Genomic DNA, 21,537 nt, shown 5'->3' on the forward strand with positions numbered 1-21,537 from the left:
ATCTTTCAACTGAATAACTCCTTCAGCTCCTTGTATGCTCTCCCTTCGTGGCTGATGCTCTCCTTTGCCATTCCTCCTTTTAAATTCCATGGATGGTGGGGAGCCTGCCTTCAAAATATTAGCATAAAAATCTCGTGCCTGTAAAATTGTGTTCAGACGATATCTCATGCCTGCGTGCATCACCACCATGCCTACTAGGATCTCCCATCTAAACTGGATATCCCGTTTCCTTAATTCTTCTGCCAAAAAAACAAATTCTTTCCTTTTCCTTAAAATTCTTGGAGGAATCTCTTTCAGAATTAAAACTTCTTGCTCTGCAACTGTAAATTTGTTATTATGAAAGGCTTGAATAACCTTATTTCTAATTGCTCTCTTCGTAAAATAAACCACCACATCTCTAGGTAACTTCCTTTGTCTTGCAATCCAGGAGTTAACATGAAATATTTTATCTATATCCACCATAATATCTTCTGCTGAACGCCCCAGAACCTGTTCAAGAGCTTGTGACAATACTTTTTTCAAATTTTCCTTAGGGTCTTCTTTCAAACCTCTGATTCTCACAGCAAACTCCATTTCGTGGTACTGTACCATTATTAAGTCATCATCAATCTTTTCCATCACACTTTCAGCATCCATCATTTTAGCATCTAATCTCATATTATTTTGGCTAAGCTCTTCCACTCTCTCATCCAGACGCTCAATACAAACAGCAAGCCCTTGAAATGCAACCAATATGTCTGCTGTTATTTCTGTATTCTTCTCCTCAATAAGTTCAGCTATTTGTTGAGATTGTTTTTTCAAAGCCTCTTGCAAAGCATCCTGCAGATCTTTTATTGTCAAGGGTGCAGGTGCCGGGGGGGGGCATTAAAGCCTGTAATGAAGACTGCTGAACTGGCGAGGCACCAGCACTTCTAGGAACTTTAGTTGGTTTGGAAGCCATTTTAACACCACTTAATTCTATTGCGCACTTTCACTTTCTGCACCGCTTGCAACTTTTTCCACAAAGTACTCTGAGTTAAAGTTCAAATACGTGCTTTACAGCATTCTCCTGCACATCTCTGCCTGCATCCAAGTAATCCACAGTTAACTATCGATGGCAGGTATGGTTGCAGCGTCCTGCTCTGCTCCAAAGCCTTGGAGCAGAGGCATCCCGGAGTCCGGAGCACACTCAGGCTTCGGGGGGGGGGGCTCACACCCTTCAACCACCAGAGTTTAACTCTGGCGATCTAGGAGAGCTCTACCCCTGCCTAAGCGCTCACCCCTTCTCTTCTCCTGAGGAGCGGGTTTCCGAGCCGCCAAACAGCTGATCGTCGCTGTTTTTGGCAGCTCTATGGAAAACAGCGGGGCTGACGGCCGAAACGGCCACCATCAATGGAGCCTTGCCACCCGGAAGTCCCATATTTGCCTGTTTTTAATAAGTCCATGAGAGGTAAAGCAATTTCGGCAAATGAGGGGATGAATTGATGGTAAAAGTTTGCGAACCCTAGAAAGTTTTGAAGCTGTTTTCAAGTCTTTGGGGATTGCCATTCGATTATGGCTTTCACTTTTCTAGGGTCCATTTCAATGCCATCGCAGGAAATTCTGTAACCCAAGTAATCCAGTCGGGTTTGGTGGAATTCAGATTTTGACAATTTGACATATAGTTTGGCATTTAGCAATTTCTTTAATACCTCTTGCACTAATATTACATAGTCATATTCTTGCTGTATATCAGGATGTCAAGATACACTAAAAACCCCTTGTACAGATGATCGTGTAGCACCTGGTTGATCAGCTGCATGAAGACATCTGGAGGCCCCTGTAGTCCAAACGGCATAACTTTGAACTGATAACTGCCCATAGGACAGTTAAAAGTGATTTTCCGTTCATCTCCCTTTTTTATTCTTACTTGGTAGTATGCTTCTCTTAGGTCTAATTTAGTGAAGACACGTCCATTTGCCAGATGGATTAGTAAGTCCTTCAGGAGGTGGAGGGGGTACTTGTTTTCTACACTTACAGCATTTTACCCCTTATAATCCATGCAGAGCCTAAGCAACCCATCTTTTTTCCCTTTAAATAACACTGGTGCCCTCACCTGGGACTTAGCCAGTTCAATGAAGCCTCTCACTAGGTTTTTATTCATGTACTGTTGTAGTTCCTCCATTTTGAAAGTTATAGCATACATCCTTGGTCTTGGGAGTTTAGCCCCGGCAATAGTTCAATTGCACAGTCATTTGGTCGATGCGGCGGCAGAATGTTACATTCTTTTGCACTAAGCACCTCTGCTAGATCCCAGTACTCACTGGGGATGAGTGGTTCACCTGGCCAGGGAATGGCGGTTAATTTTGCTGGTAATGCTGATGGCTTAGGCCCTCCTGTAATGTCAGTGGAATCAAGAGGGGCTTTGGGCCCTATTGGTAATCTCACAGTCCTCATCCCCTTTTTCCACCAGATAAAAGCTTTCTGTCAGGACCCACTTCAAGCCCACATCTTAAGAAAGCAGAACTCTTGGAAACAATTTCTTCCAAGCAGGAACCTTTATTAAGAGTAGGAGATAGCAGGCATAATAGACAGGATCTGAGATTTCCTGCACAATGCAGTAGATTATAGTGTCCCCAAGCAGGACCCCATCCCATAGATTGTGCCCCCCCACAATGTGGGATAGCCAATCCCCAAGTGTTAAGTCCATTGTGGGAACCGAGGAGATAATATCAGCCTGTCTCCAGCTCATGTGAGGGTCGGCAGCTTCTTCACACCTTTCTCTGAGTGTAGACAAAATCCAGGCACTGAGGTTAGATTCCTATCTCCTCCTTTGTTCTATCTCCTCCTTTGTTCTTAACTGACAGTTTAAAAGATAGAGTTCAGAGAGAGAGAGATAATGCAGGAAACAGGATACAGACACAATAAACAAAATAAGGGATTACATTGTAGCGAGTGGAGGAAGTGAAAACAATAGACTTGCAGGCACATTCCCCCTCCCCCTTGGAAGCATGGCAAAACCCAGGAGAGATGGAATGAAATAGAAATAAAATGAATTAAAATAGGAATGGGTTTTGACATCCTGCCCCCCTTAAAAACAGGAGAGATCCACCTGCAGAGAAACAAAAACAGGTATAGAAGTTAATCTGGCTTGTTGGGATATTCTGTATGAAACTTCTTTAACAGTTTGGGTGCTCTGACATGACGTTTGAGGACCCACTCATTTTGTGAGGAGGGAAGGTGTTTCCAGTCTACTAGGTATTGTGTTACCCCATGATACTTCCTAGAATCTAAGATTTCTTTTATCTCAAAGTGTTGTTCCCCTTCAATCATGATTGGAGGTGGTAGGGAGGGGAGTTTTGGTCTTAAGCGTGACTGTTGTTCTATTTTCAGCAAGCTGCAGTGAGGGTTTTGGGTAGTTCTAATTCTACTGTTACTGGGTTTATGATTCTTTTGATTGGAAAAGATCCTATGTATTTTGGACCAAGTTTTTTACAGGGCTGTAGAGATTTTAGGTATTTTATACACAAAAATACCATTTTAACTACACTGAATGGTGTGGGTTCAACTCTCTTTTTGTCTGCTTGTGCTTTGTATGCTTGCCTAGCTTTGTCTAAAGCAGGGCATTTCAACTGGTGGTATGTGTACCACTGGTGGTACACAAGCACCACACTGGTGGTATGCGGTATCGCCTTCCTCCCTCCCCCCCATACATGCCCATACATCAGCCTTGCTGTGTCAGCCCGCCGGGAGCTCTCCGTGGACTAGAGTCCTTCCGCAGAAGTCGGGCAGGCCGTACGCACTGATCAGCAGGTGACTCCATAGGCCCGGCCCCAACCTCTGCCAGTGAGGAGGCTGGGAGGGAGGTGGCGGCCCGGCACTGGGGCTGCCAGGGCTCAAGCGCCGGGATCATAGCTGCATAGAGATGTAGCCCCATCCCCAGCCCACAACCAGCATCCAGTAACAACATGTGGCAGGCCAGAGGCCTGTTCCCCCCCCGGCAGGTCAGGCCTAGCCAGCCATCATGGCCAGGCCACGTCCTGTGGGGATTCCCCCCCAGTTGCCATTCCACCCGTCGCCACATTGCCCATTAGCCGGCAACTCCCTGGAACCGGCCCTGGCCTCCGCTGACATCAGCTGGTGAGATGGTGCACAAGGGAAGGCTGGCTCGCTCCGGACCATGGAGAAACCCCAGCGGCATCTGCATCCACTCGTGCAGCAGCAGCAGCTTCTCTGACCGGCGAGAAGGCATTGGAGGGGAGGCAACAACCGACCCCAGCCTCCACTGGCAAGCTCTGGACCACTGACAGCCCCGGTGGTGGCGGCGTCCACCCCCATGGTGTCGGCAGCTTCGTCGGGGTAAGATGGTGGAGGGGGGAGGGGGGAGACAGCAACTGGCCCTTGCCTCTGCTGGTGAGCTCTGGGTTGCGGTGAGCCTCCGGCGGCAATGGCACCCAATTCTATGCTGAGAAGGGTCAGGAGGGAGGCGGCAAGCTGACCCTGAGCTTTCCCTGCCCCTCCATTGTGTGTCGGGCCCACAGGGCTCGACAGCCGCTTTGTAGCTGATTGGTGCTTCTTTGGGGCTGTCAGGGCTCAGTGGAAGTACCAGGATCAGCACCAGGCTCCAGCTGGAGCTCAGCGCTGATCCTTGAAGAAGCACTTATCAGCTGGAAAGCAGCATTGATCCCTGCTCTCACACACACAAACACATGCGAGTAGTTACAGCTGAAGTCGTTTCTGACAACTACGGCTCCCAGTGCTTGCCCCTCACAGGGCTCCTGCTTGGCCCTGTGCCCTGACACCTCCCACAGGAAAAGCATGGCGCTGTCCAAGGCACACATGGCCCGCTCCTCTCCCATCATCCTTTGCAGGCCTGCTGTACAGCTGGATGTGAAATGCCTGGGGATGGAGCTGCAAAGGTGGGTCAGTGGGTAGCGAGTCGCCGCCGAAGTGAGGCTGCAGAGATGCCGCATCCTCCCAGACCATGCTCCATCCATCACCTCAGCGCCACACCTGTCTTCCATGTGGCCGCAGCCACCGTCCTTTTCCAATGGGTGCATCCTTAAGGAGGCCATTGGGTGCCACTCGCAAAGCCCCAGGCTCTGCCCCCACTGCGACACCACCATCTGAAGGTGGATTTCTGGCTCCCCCTGCACATTTCCAATAAGGAGCAAAGCCTCTTGGGCCTTCTGAGGCAGCCAAAGCACACGTGGGAAAGAACGATCTTTATGGAAGCAAAAAAAGCCCAATTTCGGGACTTTAAGGGCAACTGCAATGGAAGTCTTGACTGTGTCTGATACCTCCCTATCTTGGACTTCAGAAAGCAGTTTTCCTAAATCGAGAGTGCCTGGTAGCAAGAGGAAATAATGGGGAAAGAAGACGGGGTGGGGTGGGGGAGTTGGGCTCATTGAAAGCACAATTGCTTGGAGAATGGAGGAGAAAAGAAGAGAAGAAGTGACCCAAAAATCTTAGGGAAGAACTGGGGGACAAAAGAAGCCCAGAATTGTGAACTGCTGAGAATGAACCGAGGTTGGTGGAGGAATAAAAAGAACTTCTTCAAATACAATCAAGTTAAAAGAAAAAAAACAAGGAAGGAAGGAAAGAAGAAAGGTAGGGAGAGTGGGAGAAAGGGAAGGAAGGGAGGGACAAAGGGAGGGAAGGAAGAAAGGAAGGAAAGAAGAAAGGTAGGGATATTTGCCCTTCAGAGTATAAACAGTAACATGCCTATTGAAAAGTTTGGTTTCTCTCCTGCCCACTCACAATAATTATTTATTTATTTATTTTATTAGATTTATATGCCGCCCCTCTCCAAGGACTCGAGGCGGTGTACAGGGCAATTAAAACACTAACAACACACAAGGTATAAAAATTAAAATAAGATTAAATCAATAGCCCTAAGTAATAAATACATTCTAAAATTTAAAATTTTTAAAATTTAACTCTAAAATCCAATCCCTCAGTCCAGGCCGGCCTGTTCAAACAACCAAGTCTTCATGTCGCGGCGAAACGAGCAAAGGTCGGGAGCCATCCAAAGCTCAACTGGAAGCTGATTCCACAGGGCAGGCGCGCCCAGAGAGAATGCTCTCCCCCTGGGAGCCACCAGTCGACATTCCCTGACCGACGGCACCCTGAGGAGGCCCTCTCTGTGGGAGTGCACAGGGCGATGGGAAGTTAACGCCGGCAAAAGGTGCTCCCGTAAATAGCCCGGACCCATGCCATTTAGGGCTTTATAGGTCGTCACCAGCACCTTGAATCTCACTCGGAAGACAACTGGAAGCCAATGCAGCTCGCGGAGCAGAGGTGTTACATGGGAGGATCGGGAGACCCCCATCACAACTCGCACGGCTGCATTCTGCACCAGCTGGAGCCTCCGAGTGGTATTTCTTTTATTGAAAAGTTTTACAATACATTTTTGAATACAAACCCCCCTCCCCCTCCCCTCTCCCCAACCCCCCCAATCCTCCCCTCCCCGACTTCCCAGAGCAAAATACAGGGTATAACAATACAAACAAACATAATCTAAAATATGCAAACAACAATAAAATATTAAATTCTATCGCACTTTAACTCTTGGTAAAATAACTACAAGCTAGTTATACATCATATATATCCGCTACTTATTCAAATTCTAAGTGAAACTTTTTAGTCCCATATTTATTCTGGATGTAATCAATTCATCTTCTCCACTCCACAATGTATCTCTCAAATACGCTGAGATCTTTGCCATCTCCGCCAAGTTAGAAACTTTTAAAGTCCATTCTTCTATAGTCGGCAGTTCTTCCTTCTTCCAATATTGCGCTACTAAAAGTCTCGCTGCCATAATTAAATTCAACATCAACTTAGTGTCCACAACGGTGGTATCTGTAATAATACCCAGTAAAAACAGTTGCGGAGAAAACTTTATCCTTTTCTTAAATATTTTTTGCATGTTCCACCAAATTTTAATCCAAAAAGCTTTAACCTTTTTACAAGTCCACCATATATGAAAATACGTTGCATCCTCACAACCACACCTCCAACATTTGGGCTGGCAGTTCGGATACATACTTGCTAATTTTTTAGGTTCTAAGTACCACCTATAAAACATTTTATAAAAATTCTCTCTTAAATTTTGGGCCTGTGTAAATTTTACATTTCTAATCCAGATCTTTTCCCAAGTATCCATTGTAATAACTTCTTGAAGATTCTGAGCCCACTTTATCATACAATCTTTAACAAGTTCCGTCTCTGAATCAATTTCTATCAATGCAATATATATCCTTTTTATATGTGCTTGATCTTGATCTCTAATTTGCTTTACCAAATTTTCATCAATCATTGAAAAACCAGTTTTCTGGTCCTCTTTCCATCTAGCCTGTAATTGCCCATACTGAAACCAAGTTTGTACAATCTTCTCTTCTTTTAAAATGTTATATGACTTTAATTGCCATACATTCCTCTCAAAACTTAAAATTTCCTTATATGTAGTCACATCATGTTTAAATCCAACATTTATATTTTCTATTGCGTGTTTAGGTATTGCCCAAATAGGTATCTTATAATTTAACTTATGTCTATACTTTTTCCAAACTCGCAACAGAGCATACCTTAAAATATGTATCTTAAACACATTATCCACCTGTAAATAACCCGGACCCATGCCATTTAGGGCTTTATAGGTCATCACCAGCACCTTGAATCTCACTCGGAAGACAACTGGAAGCTAATGCAGCTCGCAGAGCAGAGGTGTTACATGGGAGTATCGGGAGACCCCCATCACAACTCACGCGGCTGCATTCTGCACCAGCTGGAGCCTCCGAGTGGTATTCAAGGGCAGCCCCATGTAGAGAGCATTGCAGTAGTCTATCCGAGAGGTCACGAGCGCATGAGTGACTGTGCGTAGGGCGTCCCGGTCCAAATAGGGCCGCAACTGGCGCACCAGGCGAACCTGGGCAAAAGCCCCCCTAGTCACAGTTCCTATATGATTGTCAAAATTGAGCTGTGAATCAAGGAGAACACCCAAGTTGCGAGCCCTATCTACGGGGGGGGGGGGTAACACCTCACCCCCTATAGATAAAGATGGAATAGAACGGACAACCCGAGATGCCGATACGCACAGCCACTTGGTCTTGTCGGGATTTAGACGAAGCCTGTTCCTCCCCATCCAGATCCTCACCGCCTCCAGGCAATGGGACATCACTGAGAGGGCATCACTGAGTTGATCTGGGGTGGAAATAAAAAGCTGGGTATCATCAGCGTACTGATGATACCCCACCCCAAAACCACGAATGATCTCGCCCAGCGGCTTCATATAGATGTTGAACAGGAGAGGTGAGAGGACCGACCCCTGAGGGACTCCACAAACGAGAGCTTTCCTAACAATCGGCCAGGTGTTTTGCAATTGTGCAATCCATTCTTTCAGTGATGGGATTGCCAGTTCGTTTGGGATTAGTTCTGGCATAGGGTTGAAACTTTGACCAGCGGCTACCTGAAAGGGAGTGTAGTCTGTGCTAGAGTGGACTGTGTTATTATAGGAAACTTCTGTCCAGTTCATTTGCTGGAAATTAATAAAGCATCTTAAGTATTGTTCAAGTACTGAGTTGGAACATTCAGTCTGGTCGTTACATTGAGGATGATGACTAGATGATGACTAGTCCCTGAGTGGTTCCTAAGAGGGATAAAAACTTTTTCCAAAATTCTGATGTAAATTGCACTCCCCTGGCTCAGTGGGTTAGGACGCTGAACTTGTCGATCGGAAGGTCGGCAGTTTGGCGGGTCGAATCCCGAGTGCCGCATAGCAGAGTGAGCGCCTGTTACTCGTCCCAGCTTCTGCCCACCTAGCAGTTCGAAAGCACGTAAAAATGCAAGTAGAAAAATAGGGACCACTACGGTGGGAAGGTAACAGCATTCCGTGCTAGTCATGCCGGCCACATGACCACGGAGACGTCCTCGGACAAGTGCTGGCTCTTCGGCTATGAAACGGAGATGAGCCCCTAGAGTCGGAAACGACTAGCACGCATGTGCGGGGGAACCTTTACCTTTACCTTTATCTGATATGATGTGTTGGGGTGCCGCATGCAGTGTGTAGATGTGCTGCACAAATAGTTTTGCTAAAGTTTTTGCAGTGGGGATCTTTTGGCAATGGATAAATTGCACTTTTGAGAACAGGTCCGTAACCAACCATTGCTTTCTGGTAATTCCACTATGAAATCCATCGATATTTCCTTCCATGGAGCTGAGAGATTCACCACTGGTTGTAGCAGTCTGGGTGATTTCCCTTGCAACCTCTTGGCAGTTGCGCAAGTTGGGCAGCTGGCCACGTAGCTTTCTATGTCCTTTTTCATGGATGGCCACCAAAATTGCCATTTATTTATTTATTTAGTTAGTTAGTTAGTTAGTTTTCTATACCGCCCTATTCCCAAAGGACTCAGGGCGGTTTACAGGGCAATATTTAAAAGACAATATAAAATTAAGATAAAAAACAGAATTAAAAAGAATTAAATTAATTAATAGCCCAACAATAAAACAATGTTAAAATCTTGAAACTAAAAAACCCCCCAGTCCAGGCCAGATAGATCGAAAAGCCAGGTTTTCAGATCCCGACGAAACGAGTGCAGGTCGGGGGCAGTCCAGAGTTCCACAGGTAAATCATTCCAGATGGCAGGCGCAGCCACAGAGAATGCCCTCCCTCTGGGGATCACCCGCCGGCATTCCCTGACCGGCGGCACCCTAAGGAGGCCCTCCCTATGGGAGCACACAGGACAATGGGAAAGTGATGCTGGCAGCAGGTGCTCCCTAAGATAATCTGGGCCCATACCATTTAGGGCTTTATAGGTCATCACCAGCACCTTGAATCTCACCCGGAGGGCAACTGGAAGCCAATGCAGCTCGTGGAGAAGAGGTGTTACATGGGAGTATCGGGAGACTCCCATCACAACTTGCGTGGCCGCATTCTGCACCAGCTGAAGCCTCCAAGTGGTCCTCAAGGGCAGCCCCATGTAGAGAGCGTTGCAGTAGTCTAACCGGGAGGTCATGAGCGCATGAGTGACTGTGCGTAGGGCATCTCAGTCCAGATAAGGCCACAACTGGCTCACCAGGTGAACCTGGGCAAAAGCCCCCCTGGTCACGGCTCCTATATGATCTTCCAAACTGAGCCGTGAATCCAGGAGAACGCCCAAGTTGCGAGCCCTATCAACAGGGGGTAACACCTCACCCCCCCATAGTTAACGATGGACAAAACTGGTTCTCCCGAGATGCCGGTATGCACAGTCACTCAGTCTTGGTGGGATTGAGTCGAAGCCTGTTTCTCCCCATCCAAACCCGGACCGCCTCCAGGCGACGGGACATCACGTCAATGGCATCACTGGGTTGGTTCGGGGTGGAAAGAAAAAGCTGGGTATCATCAGCATACTGATGATACCTTACCCCGAAGCCACGAATGAGGTCATCCAGCGGCTTCATATAGATGTTGAACAAGAGGGGAGAGAGAACCGACCCTTGAGGAACTCCACAAATGAGAGGCCTCGGGGTGGATCTCTGCCCTCCCGTCAACACCGACTGTGAGCGGCCCAGGAGGTAGGAGGAGAACCACTGTTAAACAGTGCTCCCCACTCCCAACCCCCTGAGACGCCGCAGTAGGATACCATGGTCGATGCTATCAAAAGCTGATGAGAGATCTAACAGGACTAGGACAGAGGAACATCCCCTGTCCCGAGATCAGAGACAGATCATTCACCAGCGCGACCAATGCCGTCTCCGTGCTGTACCCAGGCCTGAAACCCGATTGGTACGGGTCTAGATAATCAGTTTCCTCCAGGAACAAAGGAAGCTGATGTGCCACCGCGCTGTCAACAACCTTCGCTAAAAAGCGAAGGTTGGAGACCAGACGAGTTATTTAAAATAGCTGGGTCCAGAGCAGGTTTCTTGAGAAGGGGCCTCACCACCGCCTCTTTCAAGGCAGTAGAAGAAGCAGTTATTACTGCCTGGAACCAGCCTCGTGTCTCCTCCCGAGCTGCAAAAACCAGCCAGGAGGGGCACGGGTCCAATAAACACGTGGTGGAGCTCAGTCTCCTCATGGTCCTGTCCACCTCATCCAGGGTCACAGGATCGAATTCACTCCAAATGACATTCTCAAGACCGCTTGTTTCCTCCCCGTCAGTCTCTGCCCAGTCAGAGTCCAGACCAGCCCGAATCTGAGCGATTTTGTCCGCAAGATGATGACTAAACTCCTCAGCCCGCCCCTGCAAGGGCTCCTCCCTCACCTCCCAATTAAGGAGGGAGCGAGTCACCCTAAACAGGGCGGCCGGGCGATTATCTGCAGCGAAGTAATTAGACTTCGCCATCCTCATCGCCGTGAGGTAAGATCTCGTAGCAACTCTCAACCGCAATCGGTCAGATTCGGATTGGCTGGATCTCCAACAGCTCTCCAGACCCCGTCTCCGACGCTTCATCTCCCGGAGCTCCACAGAAAACCATGGAGCCCATCGGGATCTGCGCCGGGTCAGGGGTCGCAAGGGTACAACACGGTCGAGCACCTCGGTGGCAGCCCTCTCCCAGGCCTCCACCAAGGCATCGACACAGCTGTGAGTGAGGGAGGGAGGTATAGACCCAAGCGCCGTCTGGAACCGATCCGGATCCATTAGGCACCTGGGGCGGAACCACCTGGTTGGTTCCGCAGCCCAGCAGCGAGGGGTGGCAAAGCGGAAGACCAACCGCAGGAGGTGATGGTCAGACCATGACGGGGACAATAGTTGGCGAGCCCCCTCCCAGATCATCAAACCACTGTCCAGATAGAAAAACTAGGTCGAGCGTGTGACCCCCCTCATGAGTCGGACCCTGAATTATTTGGGTCAGGTCCATGGCCATCATGGAGGCCATGAATTCCCGAGCTAACTCTGACGATCCCCCCAGGGAAGGAAGGTTAAAGTCGCCCCAAACTATAAGTTTGGGAAACTCAACCACCAACCTTGAAAGGGCGTCGAGAAGCCTGGGCAGGGCCGTTGCTACACTGCTGGGCACCAGTTATGTCAGGAACAAGCCCAACTGAGCCCCAGGGCCACACCTCAGAAGCCCATCTGTACAACAGTGGCTTCCCACAGACATAAGGTCTCCCGTATAACCACCACCACACCCCCGCCCCTACCCTGAGCCCGCGGCCGGTGAAGCACACAGAAACCTGGAGGGCAAAGCTCAGTCAGAGGGACACCTCCCTCTGAGCCCAACCAGGTTTCGGTAATGCATGCCAGATCCGCGCGTTCCTCCTCGATCAAGTCACAGATGAGGGGAGCTTTGTTCACAATGGATCTGGCATTAAAGTATACCAGCCTGAGCTCAGGGGCCTGATCCCCCTCACCCCCGGATAAGCGGGTACCAAGAGCGCACCACCGCTTGAAGACAGCAGGGGCGTGATCCCAGATGTTGATATGGCCCTCCGTGTAACCATATGCTGCCATTCCCAATCGTCGTGGGGATTTGAGACCCCACCCCACTACTGGGAAAACCAGAAGTCCCCAACCCCAGCCCCGCCTCGCCGGGAACCATCTCAGGCCTGGACTGACAACCAGTTGATAAAATACACCCCCTATCCCTCCCAACCCTACCATTCCCCCCACTCCCTAACCCCTTAAAACAACCGGCTAAAAAACATACCAGGGGCCTCTTAATACATTTCCACCAATGGCCCCTGTCAATGCCCAACCACCTCTCAGGATCCCAATAATTGGGCCTGTCCTTAAGGGAAGCAAAAGAAAGAGCAACAGGTCGTACCCAGGAGGGAGGAACCCTCCTGAGGGCATACAAGTCCGCGCTAGAATAACAGAACCGAACCATATACCAACAATGTCCGCATAGGGCAGTTATGAGCAGATAGATGGTCAATTAATATTAAAATGATGTTAAAAATATGATGTCCAGAGAGTGTCTCAGATCCACCAAACCGGCCCCGCTCTCACCCAAGCCGGCAACCAGACAAAGGAACCACAACTGTCCTCTCACAACAGTTGAGGTATCAAATCTGAGGTAGACTGATCACGGACTTCCGGGATAAACCTACCCCTACTGATCTCTCACATCAGTGGGGTGGGTTGATGGTCAATTCAACCGCCCTCTCACCACGGTCGATTCCCGGGTCCATTCCAGGCTATTCAAAGAAAAGTCACGGGAGCAAGAATATATCAACCATGTCCATGTCCAGCCAAGCCAACCCAATGGGTGGCAAGATGGTAATTGGTGGAGATGTTCCAGGGACATGCTTCCGGAGGGGGGGAGCCTCACCATAAGGTGGTACTCATAAACAGTTACAAGGCGCAAATTGCAGCCACAATCAGTCCTCAAGCCGCCATGATATCCCGGCCATTGTCACTGTTCCAAAAGGAAGGGCAGCAAAACAGCGACTGCCAGCTATTCCAAGGTGCAAGATCCCAATCCCCAATCCATAGCTGCCACTCTGAGAAGGGAGAGAGGAGGCCTCCCAGCCACCATTATCACTCTGGAAAAGAAGAGTCTTCGTGCCACAGAACTGCGCCTATCAGCTGATTCCAAGGCGGCAAAATTGATCTTAGCCACCATAATCTTCTCGCTATCATTGCTACTCGGGGGTGGGGGTGTGTGGAGGCCACAGCATCATGAAACAGCATCCACCAGTTCTCCTAAGGCGGCAGTGTAAATCTACAACTGCCAAAGCCTCTCAACCCCCACCATTCCAGAGGGAAGGAGAGACCTCTGCACCCCCGAAAAATGGCATCCACAGCTGATCCGCGGCAGTGAGGATCTTAATCAACACGGAAGCTTCAGGGGGGAAAAAGAAGACCTCCACACCACAGAAAACAGTGCCCAGCAACTGTTCCCCACTCCGAACCTTGATAGAGATGTCATGCCCCCATGGAGCTTCTTAAACTGCCCAATTCGTTGCAGCCCATTGCGGAGCTTACGGAGCTCAGCTCACAACCGCCGCAATGTTGGGCAAATTTTTTTTTAAGTAAATGTAAATTTTTTACAAATCCAAAATGCCCTGCTGATTTTCTATCATGGCACAGCTGCATGAAATTGACCCTCTGGGTGGCTGGTATATATAACTTCTCCCCCACCCATGGCAGCCTATCCTTGATTGTGCCTATTTTTCTGGAACCATTCATCTGTTTCTAAAGTCTTCCAGAATTCAATTTGGCTATTCAGCTGTGGCTTTATTTTGGCCTGGGCTCTGGTGGTTACTGGCACTGCCAGTTGTTGTTTGGACATGAGTAGTTTAGAATTGGTGGCTTGTGTGCTGTTATATTGGGGCATGCGAGACAGCGCATCTGCCACAAAGTTCTTTCCCCCCAGCAAATGTTTGAGTGTGAACGGAATTGGTGAAAGTGCTGAGACCAGCAGGCTTGCTTAGGAGTGAGATTTCTGCGTGTTTTTAGTGCTTTCAGGTTTTTGTCATCCATCCAGACCTGGAAGGGGATTTTATTCCCTTCAAGGAAATGACGCCACATACGTAATGACCACCTCACAGTGTATGCTTCCTTCTCCCACACAGCCCAGCATTATTCTGTCTCAGTGAGTCTCCTGGATGTATACGCACATGGTTGCAGTGCCTCTCATCATTTTCCTGTAATAATACTGCCCCTACTTCCACATCGTTTGTGTTGGCCTGTATTATGAAAGGTTTATCTGGGTCCGGGTGCCTCATTACGGGTTCAGCAGGAAAAGGTCTCTTTAACCTCTTGAATGCCGCTTGGCATTCCATTGTCCAATTCAGTGGCTGGCTGGGTTTCACTGAGCCCCACCCCTTCATTTACCCCAGGCAGTCTATTCTTTCCTGGTGGAATTTGCATTTTGATAATTTGGCATATAGGTGGGCAGCTCACAGTTTTTTAAAAACTGCTCTGACTAGAATGTTATGCTCCTCTTTGGACTCTGTGAAGATAAGGATGTCATCTAAATAAACCAGGACCCCCTTAAACAGGTGCTCCCTTAGTATTTCATTAATTAATTGCATAAATACTATGGGGCCCTTATAGTCCAAATGGCAAAACTTTGAATTGGTAGCATCCCATTGGACAATTAAATGCGGTCTTCCCTTTCTTGATGCTAACGCGGTAGTACGCTTCTCTTAGGTCTAGTTGGTAAAAATCCTTCCTTTCAATAGGTAGGATAATGTGACCTTCATGAGGGGTAGGGAATACAGGTTACTTTCACTTATTGCATTCAGGGCATGGTAATCCATGCACAAACGCAAAGTGCTGTCCTTCTTCTCCCTAAAGAGGACCGGGGCGGTCACATTGGGTTTGGCAGGTTCGATAAATCCCCTTCCTAGGTTTTTATTTATGAATCTTTCCATCTCCGTCTCTTTAGGGCTCATGGAGTATAGTCTGGACTTCAGGAGTTTTGCCTTAGGTTTGATTTCTATAGCACAGTCCATGGGTCAGTGAGGAGGGAGCTCATCCAGCTGTTCCTCGCTGAAGACTTCCAGTATTTCTGGTAACCCCTTCTCTTCTCCCACTGATGCTTTCTCCACTCCTAGGGTTTGTCGGGGCCTTTGAGGTGTTAAGTTTGCGCAATCCCCCTCTGAGAAATTGAGCTCTGCCATTCTGCAATTTATCCAGGGGTTCCATCTCTTTAGCCACTCCAACCCCAGGATCATTGGGCATTCCATACCTGGGGTCACTACAAATATTATGTCTTCTTTGTGGTCCCCCAGGGATAGATGGACTGGTAAAGTGGCACTCCCCCTGCTATGGATCCATCTAACTGGCTGAATGAGGTCGGTTGTTGCAGGCCCCCCAGTGGCTGCTGTGTCCCAACCTGTGGCTGCCTGTCCAACAGGTCACAGAGTCTTCCCAGCTGCTGAATAAAATTGTGTTGAATATCCACATTTGGGTCTTCTCTCCACATAGGTCTCGGTCTCGTGTGGCATCTATGGTGATGCTTGGGACTGTGTGACCGATAGTAGTAATGGTCAGGGCTCTCATAGTGCCGGTAATGATCTGGGCTTCAATGGTATCGGTGATGCCTTGGGCTTTGGTAATGAGGTCATCTATCAAGGCTGTCATCATAGTCTTGCCATCTGGAGCTATCATAGCGGTGGCGTCTGTCAGGAGATTGTGATGAGCAATGCTGGTCAGGGATTCTCTGGTGGCTGGACTCATGCATTGCAAGCGGCTCTCCAGAGTCCTTGAGGAGTGGTAACAACCCAGACTGCTGCGTCCTGAGTTGTGGTCGGGCCTCTTCTTTCTCACCAGGCTTGAGGTTATCACTGGTGCTTTGGATGTGGAGAAGCCACTCACGATCTGTCTGTGGGGCTACGGCTTCTCAGGTACAGATTGGTGTCAATCCTGCCAGTCATCATACTCACTTGCATGTGAGGAGTGGGAGAGCTGTTCCCCACTCTTCACTTCCAGCCCCTTGAATCTCTCCATTAACTTCTCTACCGATTGGCTGCGGACTGCAGACAGGTATTTCCAGTCTTCAGAGTCCTCGGTGGCTGCTAATCTCTTGGCTTTCCAGTGGTGCGGGGAGTGTGACTCTTGTGAGGCCCCCGCTTGCAAATCAGCCTCAGATGCTTTTGAAGAGCTCTTCTTAGGCAGGGTTGTCTTGGGACGCTTGGAGTCTTTGCTGGGCAGGGTCCACTCTGAGGACCACAGCAGCTCCCGCGTCTTTGGTCTTGCCCCCATCATCAAGAGTTCTGAACTTCCCTTACCTGCCGGTATGATGGCTTGCACTCCCTCTGCTGAGGCAGCAGCCAAGGCAGGGGTGCTGGTTACAGGTGCTTCTTCTTCCTCCATGCTGAGATCTTCCCCGAGTCATTGTCAGCCTATCCCTTGATTTTGGGAAGGTGACTGGAGCTCAGGACCCCAAGATACTTAACGTAGAGAGTAGTTTTGGGTTAATGTCATGGTTCTGAAAAATGAAACCCATCAAAAGAGCCTTGGTGGAGCAGTGGGCTAATGCCTCCTTAAGTAAAACCAGCTGCCTGCAATTAGTGCAGGTTCGCATCCCACCAGGCTCAAGGTTGACTCAGCCTTCCATCCTTCCGAGGTAGGTAAAATGAGGACCCAGATTGTTCGGGGCAATTAAGCTGACTTTGTAATAATGCTGCTGGGGGGGGGGCAAAGCCCTAATAAGCAGGCATATACATAGAATGAAGGCTATTGCTAAGCTTGTAAGCCGCCCTGAGTCTTCGGAGAAGGGCGGGATATAAATGGAATTTTTTAAAAAAAGAACTTCAAGGCAAGAATTCTTCCTTAAAGAACATTTTATGATACACAGTATCAGCACTACATAGTTGAACCCAAAACTAAATTCCCTTCCCTCAGATACAAAGTAACAAATTGCAATTCCCACCCCCCTGGAAGCAGTCATAAATCATATTCTCTGATTAGTCTGAAGCGCAGGCTACCTCTCCAGCTACTCAGCCCACCAAAACATTGTTAGTTTGTGTCCTTGTGTTCCCATGGAGCTGCATTATTATTATGGCTAGCTGAGCTCAAGCATTCACCCCATCCCCCTTCTACATCAGATTCCTAATCAGCAGAAAAAGCATGCTGAAAGCAGAGTGAAAAATGGTTGCAATTTCCCTCAGTTGTCAGAGCGGGAGCATCCATTGTCACAATGTTGACAACTGCCACAGTCATAAATATGAATCAGTTACCAAGCATCTGAATTTTGATCATGTGATAGGGATACTGCAACTGTTATGAGAAAAATGGTCATAAATCACTTATTTCAGTGCAGTTGTAACTTTCAATGGTCACTAAATGAACCGTTATAAGTCGAGGATTACCTGTATTGTTGTAAAAAGGTAAAGGTAAAGGTTCCCTCGCACATGCGTGCTAGTCGTTTCCAACTCTAGGGGCTGGTGCTCATCTCTGTTTCAAAGCACTTGTCCGAGGACGTCTCTGTGGACATGTGGCCGGCATGACTAGAAACCAAAGGCGCACAGAACGCTGTTACCTTCCCACTGTAGTGGTCCCTATTTTTCTACTTGCATTTTTACATGCTTTCGAACTGCTAGGTTGACAGAAGCTGGGACGAGTAACAGGCGCTCACTCTGTTATTGTTGTAGGGTCATACAATTATCACTTACGATCTTCCCAGCCAGCTTCTAACAAGCAAAATTAATGGGGGAATCCAGATTTGCTTAATGTCTGCATGATTCACTTAACATGAATCATGCAGAGCCTTGGTGGAGCAGTGGGCTAATGCCTCCTTAAGTAACACCAGCTGCCTGCAATTAGTGCAGGTTCGCTCAAGGTTGACTCATTCTTCCATCCTTCCGAGGTAGGTAAAATGAGGACCCAGATTGTTGGGGGTAATTAAGCTGACTTTGTAATAATGCCACTTGGGGGGTGTATGAAAGCCCTAATAAGCAGGCATATACATAGCATGAAGGCTACTGCTAAGCTTGTAAGCCGCCCTGAGTCTTCGGAGAAGGGCGGGATATAAATGGAATTTTTTTTAAAAAAACTGTAGTGGTTTGCTTAACAGCTGTGGGAAAAAGGTCATAAAATGGGGGGAAACTCACTTAAGATCTGCCTTGCTTAGCAACAGAAAGTTTGGGTTCAATTGTAGTTGTAAGTCAAGTACATGTACAGAGTAACTTCCGGTGGCGACGCGACGTCGAAAGACAGCCGTTTTCGGGCTGCCCGCTCCGCAGCTGTGTTTTTCCATCGTAAACAGCGCCGATCAGCTGTTTAGATGGATTTGAAGCCCCCTCCTCGGGAGAAGAGGAGGGGGTGAGGCCCCAGGTAGGGGTTGAGCTCTCCGGGGCCGCCTGAGCTGAGAGCTTGGGCGGCTGAAGGATGAGCCCCCCCGAAGCCTGGGTTGCTCCGAGCTGCGCAGTGCCTCTGCTCTGGGATTTTTGGAGCAGAGCCAGGCATTAGCAACCACCCCTGCCAAAAGGAAATACTTTTGATTATCAAGATGCAGGCAGAGTGGTACAGGAGGTCAAGGTGAAGTGGACTCTTTATTTTTACTCTCTAGCTCAATGGATTTTATAGCTTTAAAGTGAAAGTGCGTAATAAGTGAAAGTGGGGGAAGATGGCGGCTAAAACTTCTAAAGCTCTTCGGAATGCGGGGTCTTCCCTGGTGCAAGAGACCTCACTGCAAGCTTTGCTTCCTCCTGCATCTCCCCCGGTATTGACGCTTAAGGATTTACAAGACGCTCTTGGAAAGCATGCACAATTGATGTCTGATATGATGGATGAAAAGTTGAAAAAGCTGGAGGAGAAATTGGAGGAGAAAATGGAGAAATTGGAGAAGAAGATGGAAGAGAAGCTGAGAGCAATGAGGGTGGACATCTTGTCTAAGGTTGAATCCGTAGCTGAATGCGTGCTACAGCTGGATATAAAAGTGGAGGATCTCAGTCAAAAGAACTCTATATTAGAAGCAAAGGTATTAGGAAATGAAAATATAAGGGATAAAATGGACGAAGAATTGAGCCTTGTTCAGTATAATCAGATGCAGTATGCTATTAGAATTAGGGGTTTAAAGGAGAATGGTAAAGAAGATTTAAAGCAGCTGATTTCTGAGGCTCTGGAAGGGGTACTGGGCCAGTCAGCATCTGAAATTGAGGGAAATATGGACAAAGTTTTTCGTGTAAATTCATGGATTGCAAGACAGAGGAAGTTACCCAGAGATGTGGTGGTCTATTTTACAAAGAGAGTAATTAGAGATGAAGTCATTCAAGCTGCTTATGATACTAATTTGGTAGTGGCTGAGCAAGAAGTTTTGGTTTTAAAAGAGATCCCTCCGAAGATCCTAAGGAGAAGGAAAGATTTTGCATTTCTAGTACAGGAACTTAAGAAACGTGATATTAAGTTTAGATGGGAGATTCCAGTTGGGTTGGTGGCGACGCACGAAGGTAAAAGACATCGTTTGGTTACTGTGGCTCAGGCACGTGATTTTTATAGTAATGTGTTAAAAGCAACCCCCCTATCATTTTTGGAAGCTGCAAAAGGATACGGTGTGGGAAAGCTTCAAGATGTTGCAGATAGACAGACAGAGGACAATGGTGTTGGAGGGGATCAAGCCACAGTCTCATCGGTTGCTGCAGGAGGCCAGAAGATGACGCGTGCCGCCCTAAGAAGAGCGAGACGAGAGCAAGAGCAAGACCAGCAGAAAGTTATGGAATCTTCAAAGTGTGCTTACAGTGAAGATGTGGGAGGAGAGCGGTCTAAAGAAGTTTTGGGGGTCATGACAGAGGTGCTCCAAAAGTTTTGGGGTGTTAAGATTGCTGATTAAATTTTTAGATTAGAATGTCAATGGAGTAAAATTATTATAGAGGAGAAAGAAAGTTTTTTTTCTTTTTTTTAATATTTTACACAATTTAAGATTGATGTTATTTGCTTGCTAGAAAAGTATATTAGGGTTATGGACTTAAAGTATGTGTTGAACTAAGAATGGGTATGTAAGCTCCTAATTAACAACAAGTTGTCTTAGAGATTGCCTAATTTTTTTTTATATATACTCTTTTTATTTGAACTTATTTGAACTTAAGGATGATTTGGAACTGCGAGACATTTGGCGTGATATATGCAAGAACTATTTTTGATTATAGTTTAGTTTGGTCGGAGATTATTAAGATTAACAGAGATAAGCGCTTTTGGCGCGTAACTGAGAATTTGTTTGGAAATTAGAGAAAGGTGGGAGAATGCAAATAGCAGGTGAAAGTTTTTTTTCTTTTCCTTTTTTTTCTTTTTTTGAAATTAATATGAATGATTGGGATTAAGAAAATTTAGTTTGAGTAAAGATCTTTTTCTGTTTTCCTCTTCTTCTTTTCTACTTTATTTGTAATATTAATATTGTTTGTACTCATTTTATATGAGCTAGAGAGAGATAGAATTTATAGTTTATTGTTGATAACATAGGGGTGCTTATGTTTGTTTTTTGATTTTATGCCCTGTATTTAGCTCTGGGAAGTCGGGGGGGGGAGGAGGGAGGGAGGGAGAGGGATAGGGGTGGGGGAGGGGGGATTAAAGTCAAAATGTATTGTAAAACTTTTTAAATAAAAAAAAAGTATATGTACAGAGATGTCATAGGAAAAGGCTGAAGTTTGAATAAGAGAACAATGGGATAGCAGGGATTTTGAGCTATTATATTTATTCTACCAGATCATTCTGTGATAGGATGAATGATAGATGGAGGTCATCTATGACTTTATTGCTTTATGTATAATGTTTAATATTATCTGTAGCTCGAAGAGAAATGGCCTGATGTGTTTGAATATTTCATCTTCAGAAAAGCATATAAGGCATGTATGCTTTATAAACCTAATGGGGTGTACTGTATAATGTCCATTTCATGTTTATTTTCAGTATACAGTATACTATTTAGATGCTAGACTACGAAATGTTGGAGAAACTATCTTTCCAAAAGAGGTGAGATCTACGTTACCAAAAGACTCTGAGGTTTGGCCAAAGTAATTTTGTAAAGATATTATTTTGTTTGAATTTTTTTTTCAGGGGGGGGTGGGGGTTCTATCCTTTTGGTCTTGTGTGTTATAGAGTTGGTTTTTCTAGTCTTTTGCATTCTCTTTTCTTTGAGATATATTTTCTTTTTAATTTTTTTTAAATTGTAAGCTGCCCAAATTTGTGAAGAGCAATTGGGCAGCCACAGCAT

The 21,537-nt window shown here is 47.1% G+C and overlaps 1 protein-coding gene across 2 annotated transcripts in view; it reads left to right on the plus strand.

The window, feature by feature from the left end:
* Positions 1 to 21,537, plus strand: part of GABARAPL1 (GABA type A receptor associated protein like 1) — a 91,741-nt gene that overhangs the window by 23,248 nt on the left and 46,956 nt on the right. Inside the window, exon 2 of one of the 2 annotated variants that reach the window (XM_081317608.1) lies at positions 21,234 to 21,296. The exons of the other annotated variant lie outside the window; for it this stretch is intronic. Within the exon in view, the coding sequence (XP_081173734.1) occupies positions 21,234 to 21,296 (63 nt within the window). The remainder of the gene's footprint in view (positions 1 to 21,233; positions 21,297 to 21,537) is intronic. 2 annotated transcript variants of the gene reach the window in all.

The sequence above is a fragment of the Vipera berus genome (assembly GCF_964194415.1).
Source record: "Vipera berus genome assembly, chromosome: 2".
Classification (NCBI taxonomy): domain Eukaryota; kingdom Metazoa; phylum Chordata; class Lepidosauria; order Squamata; family Viperidae; genus Vipera; species Vipera berus.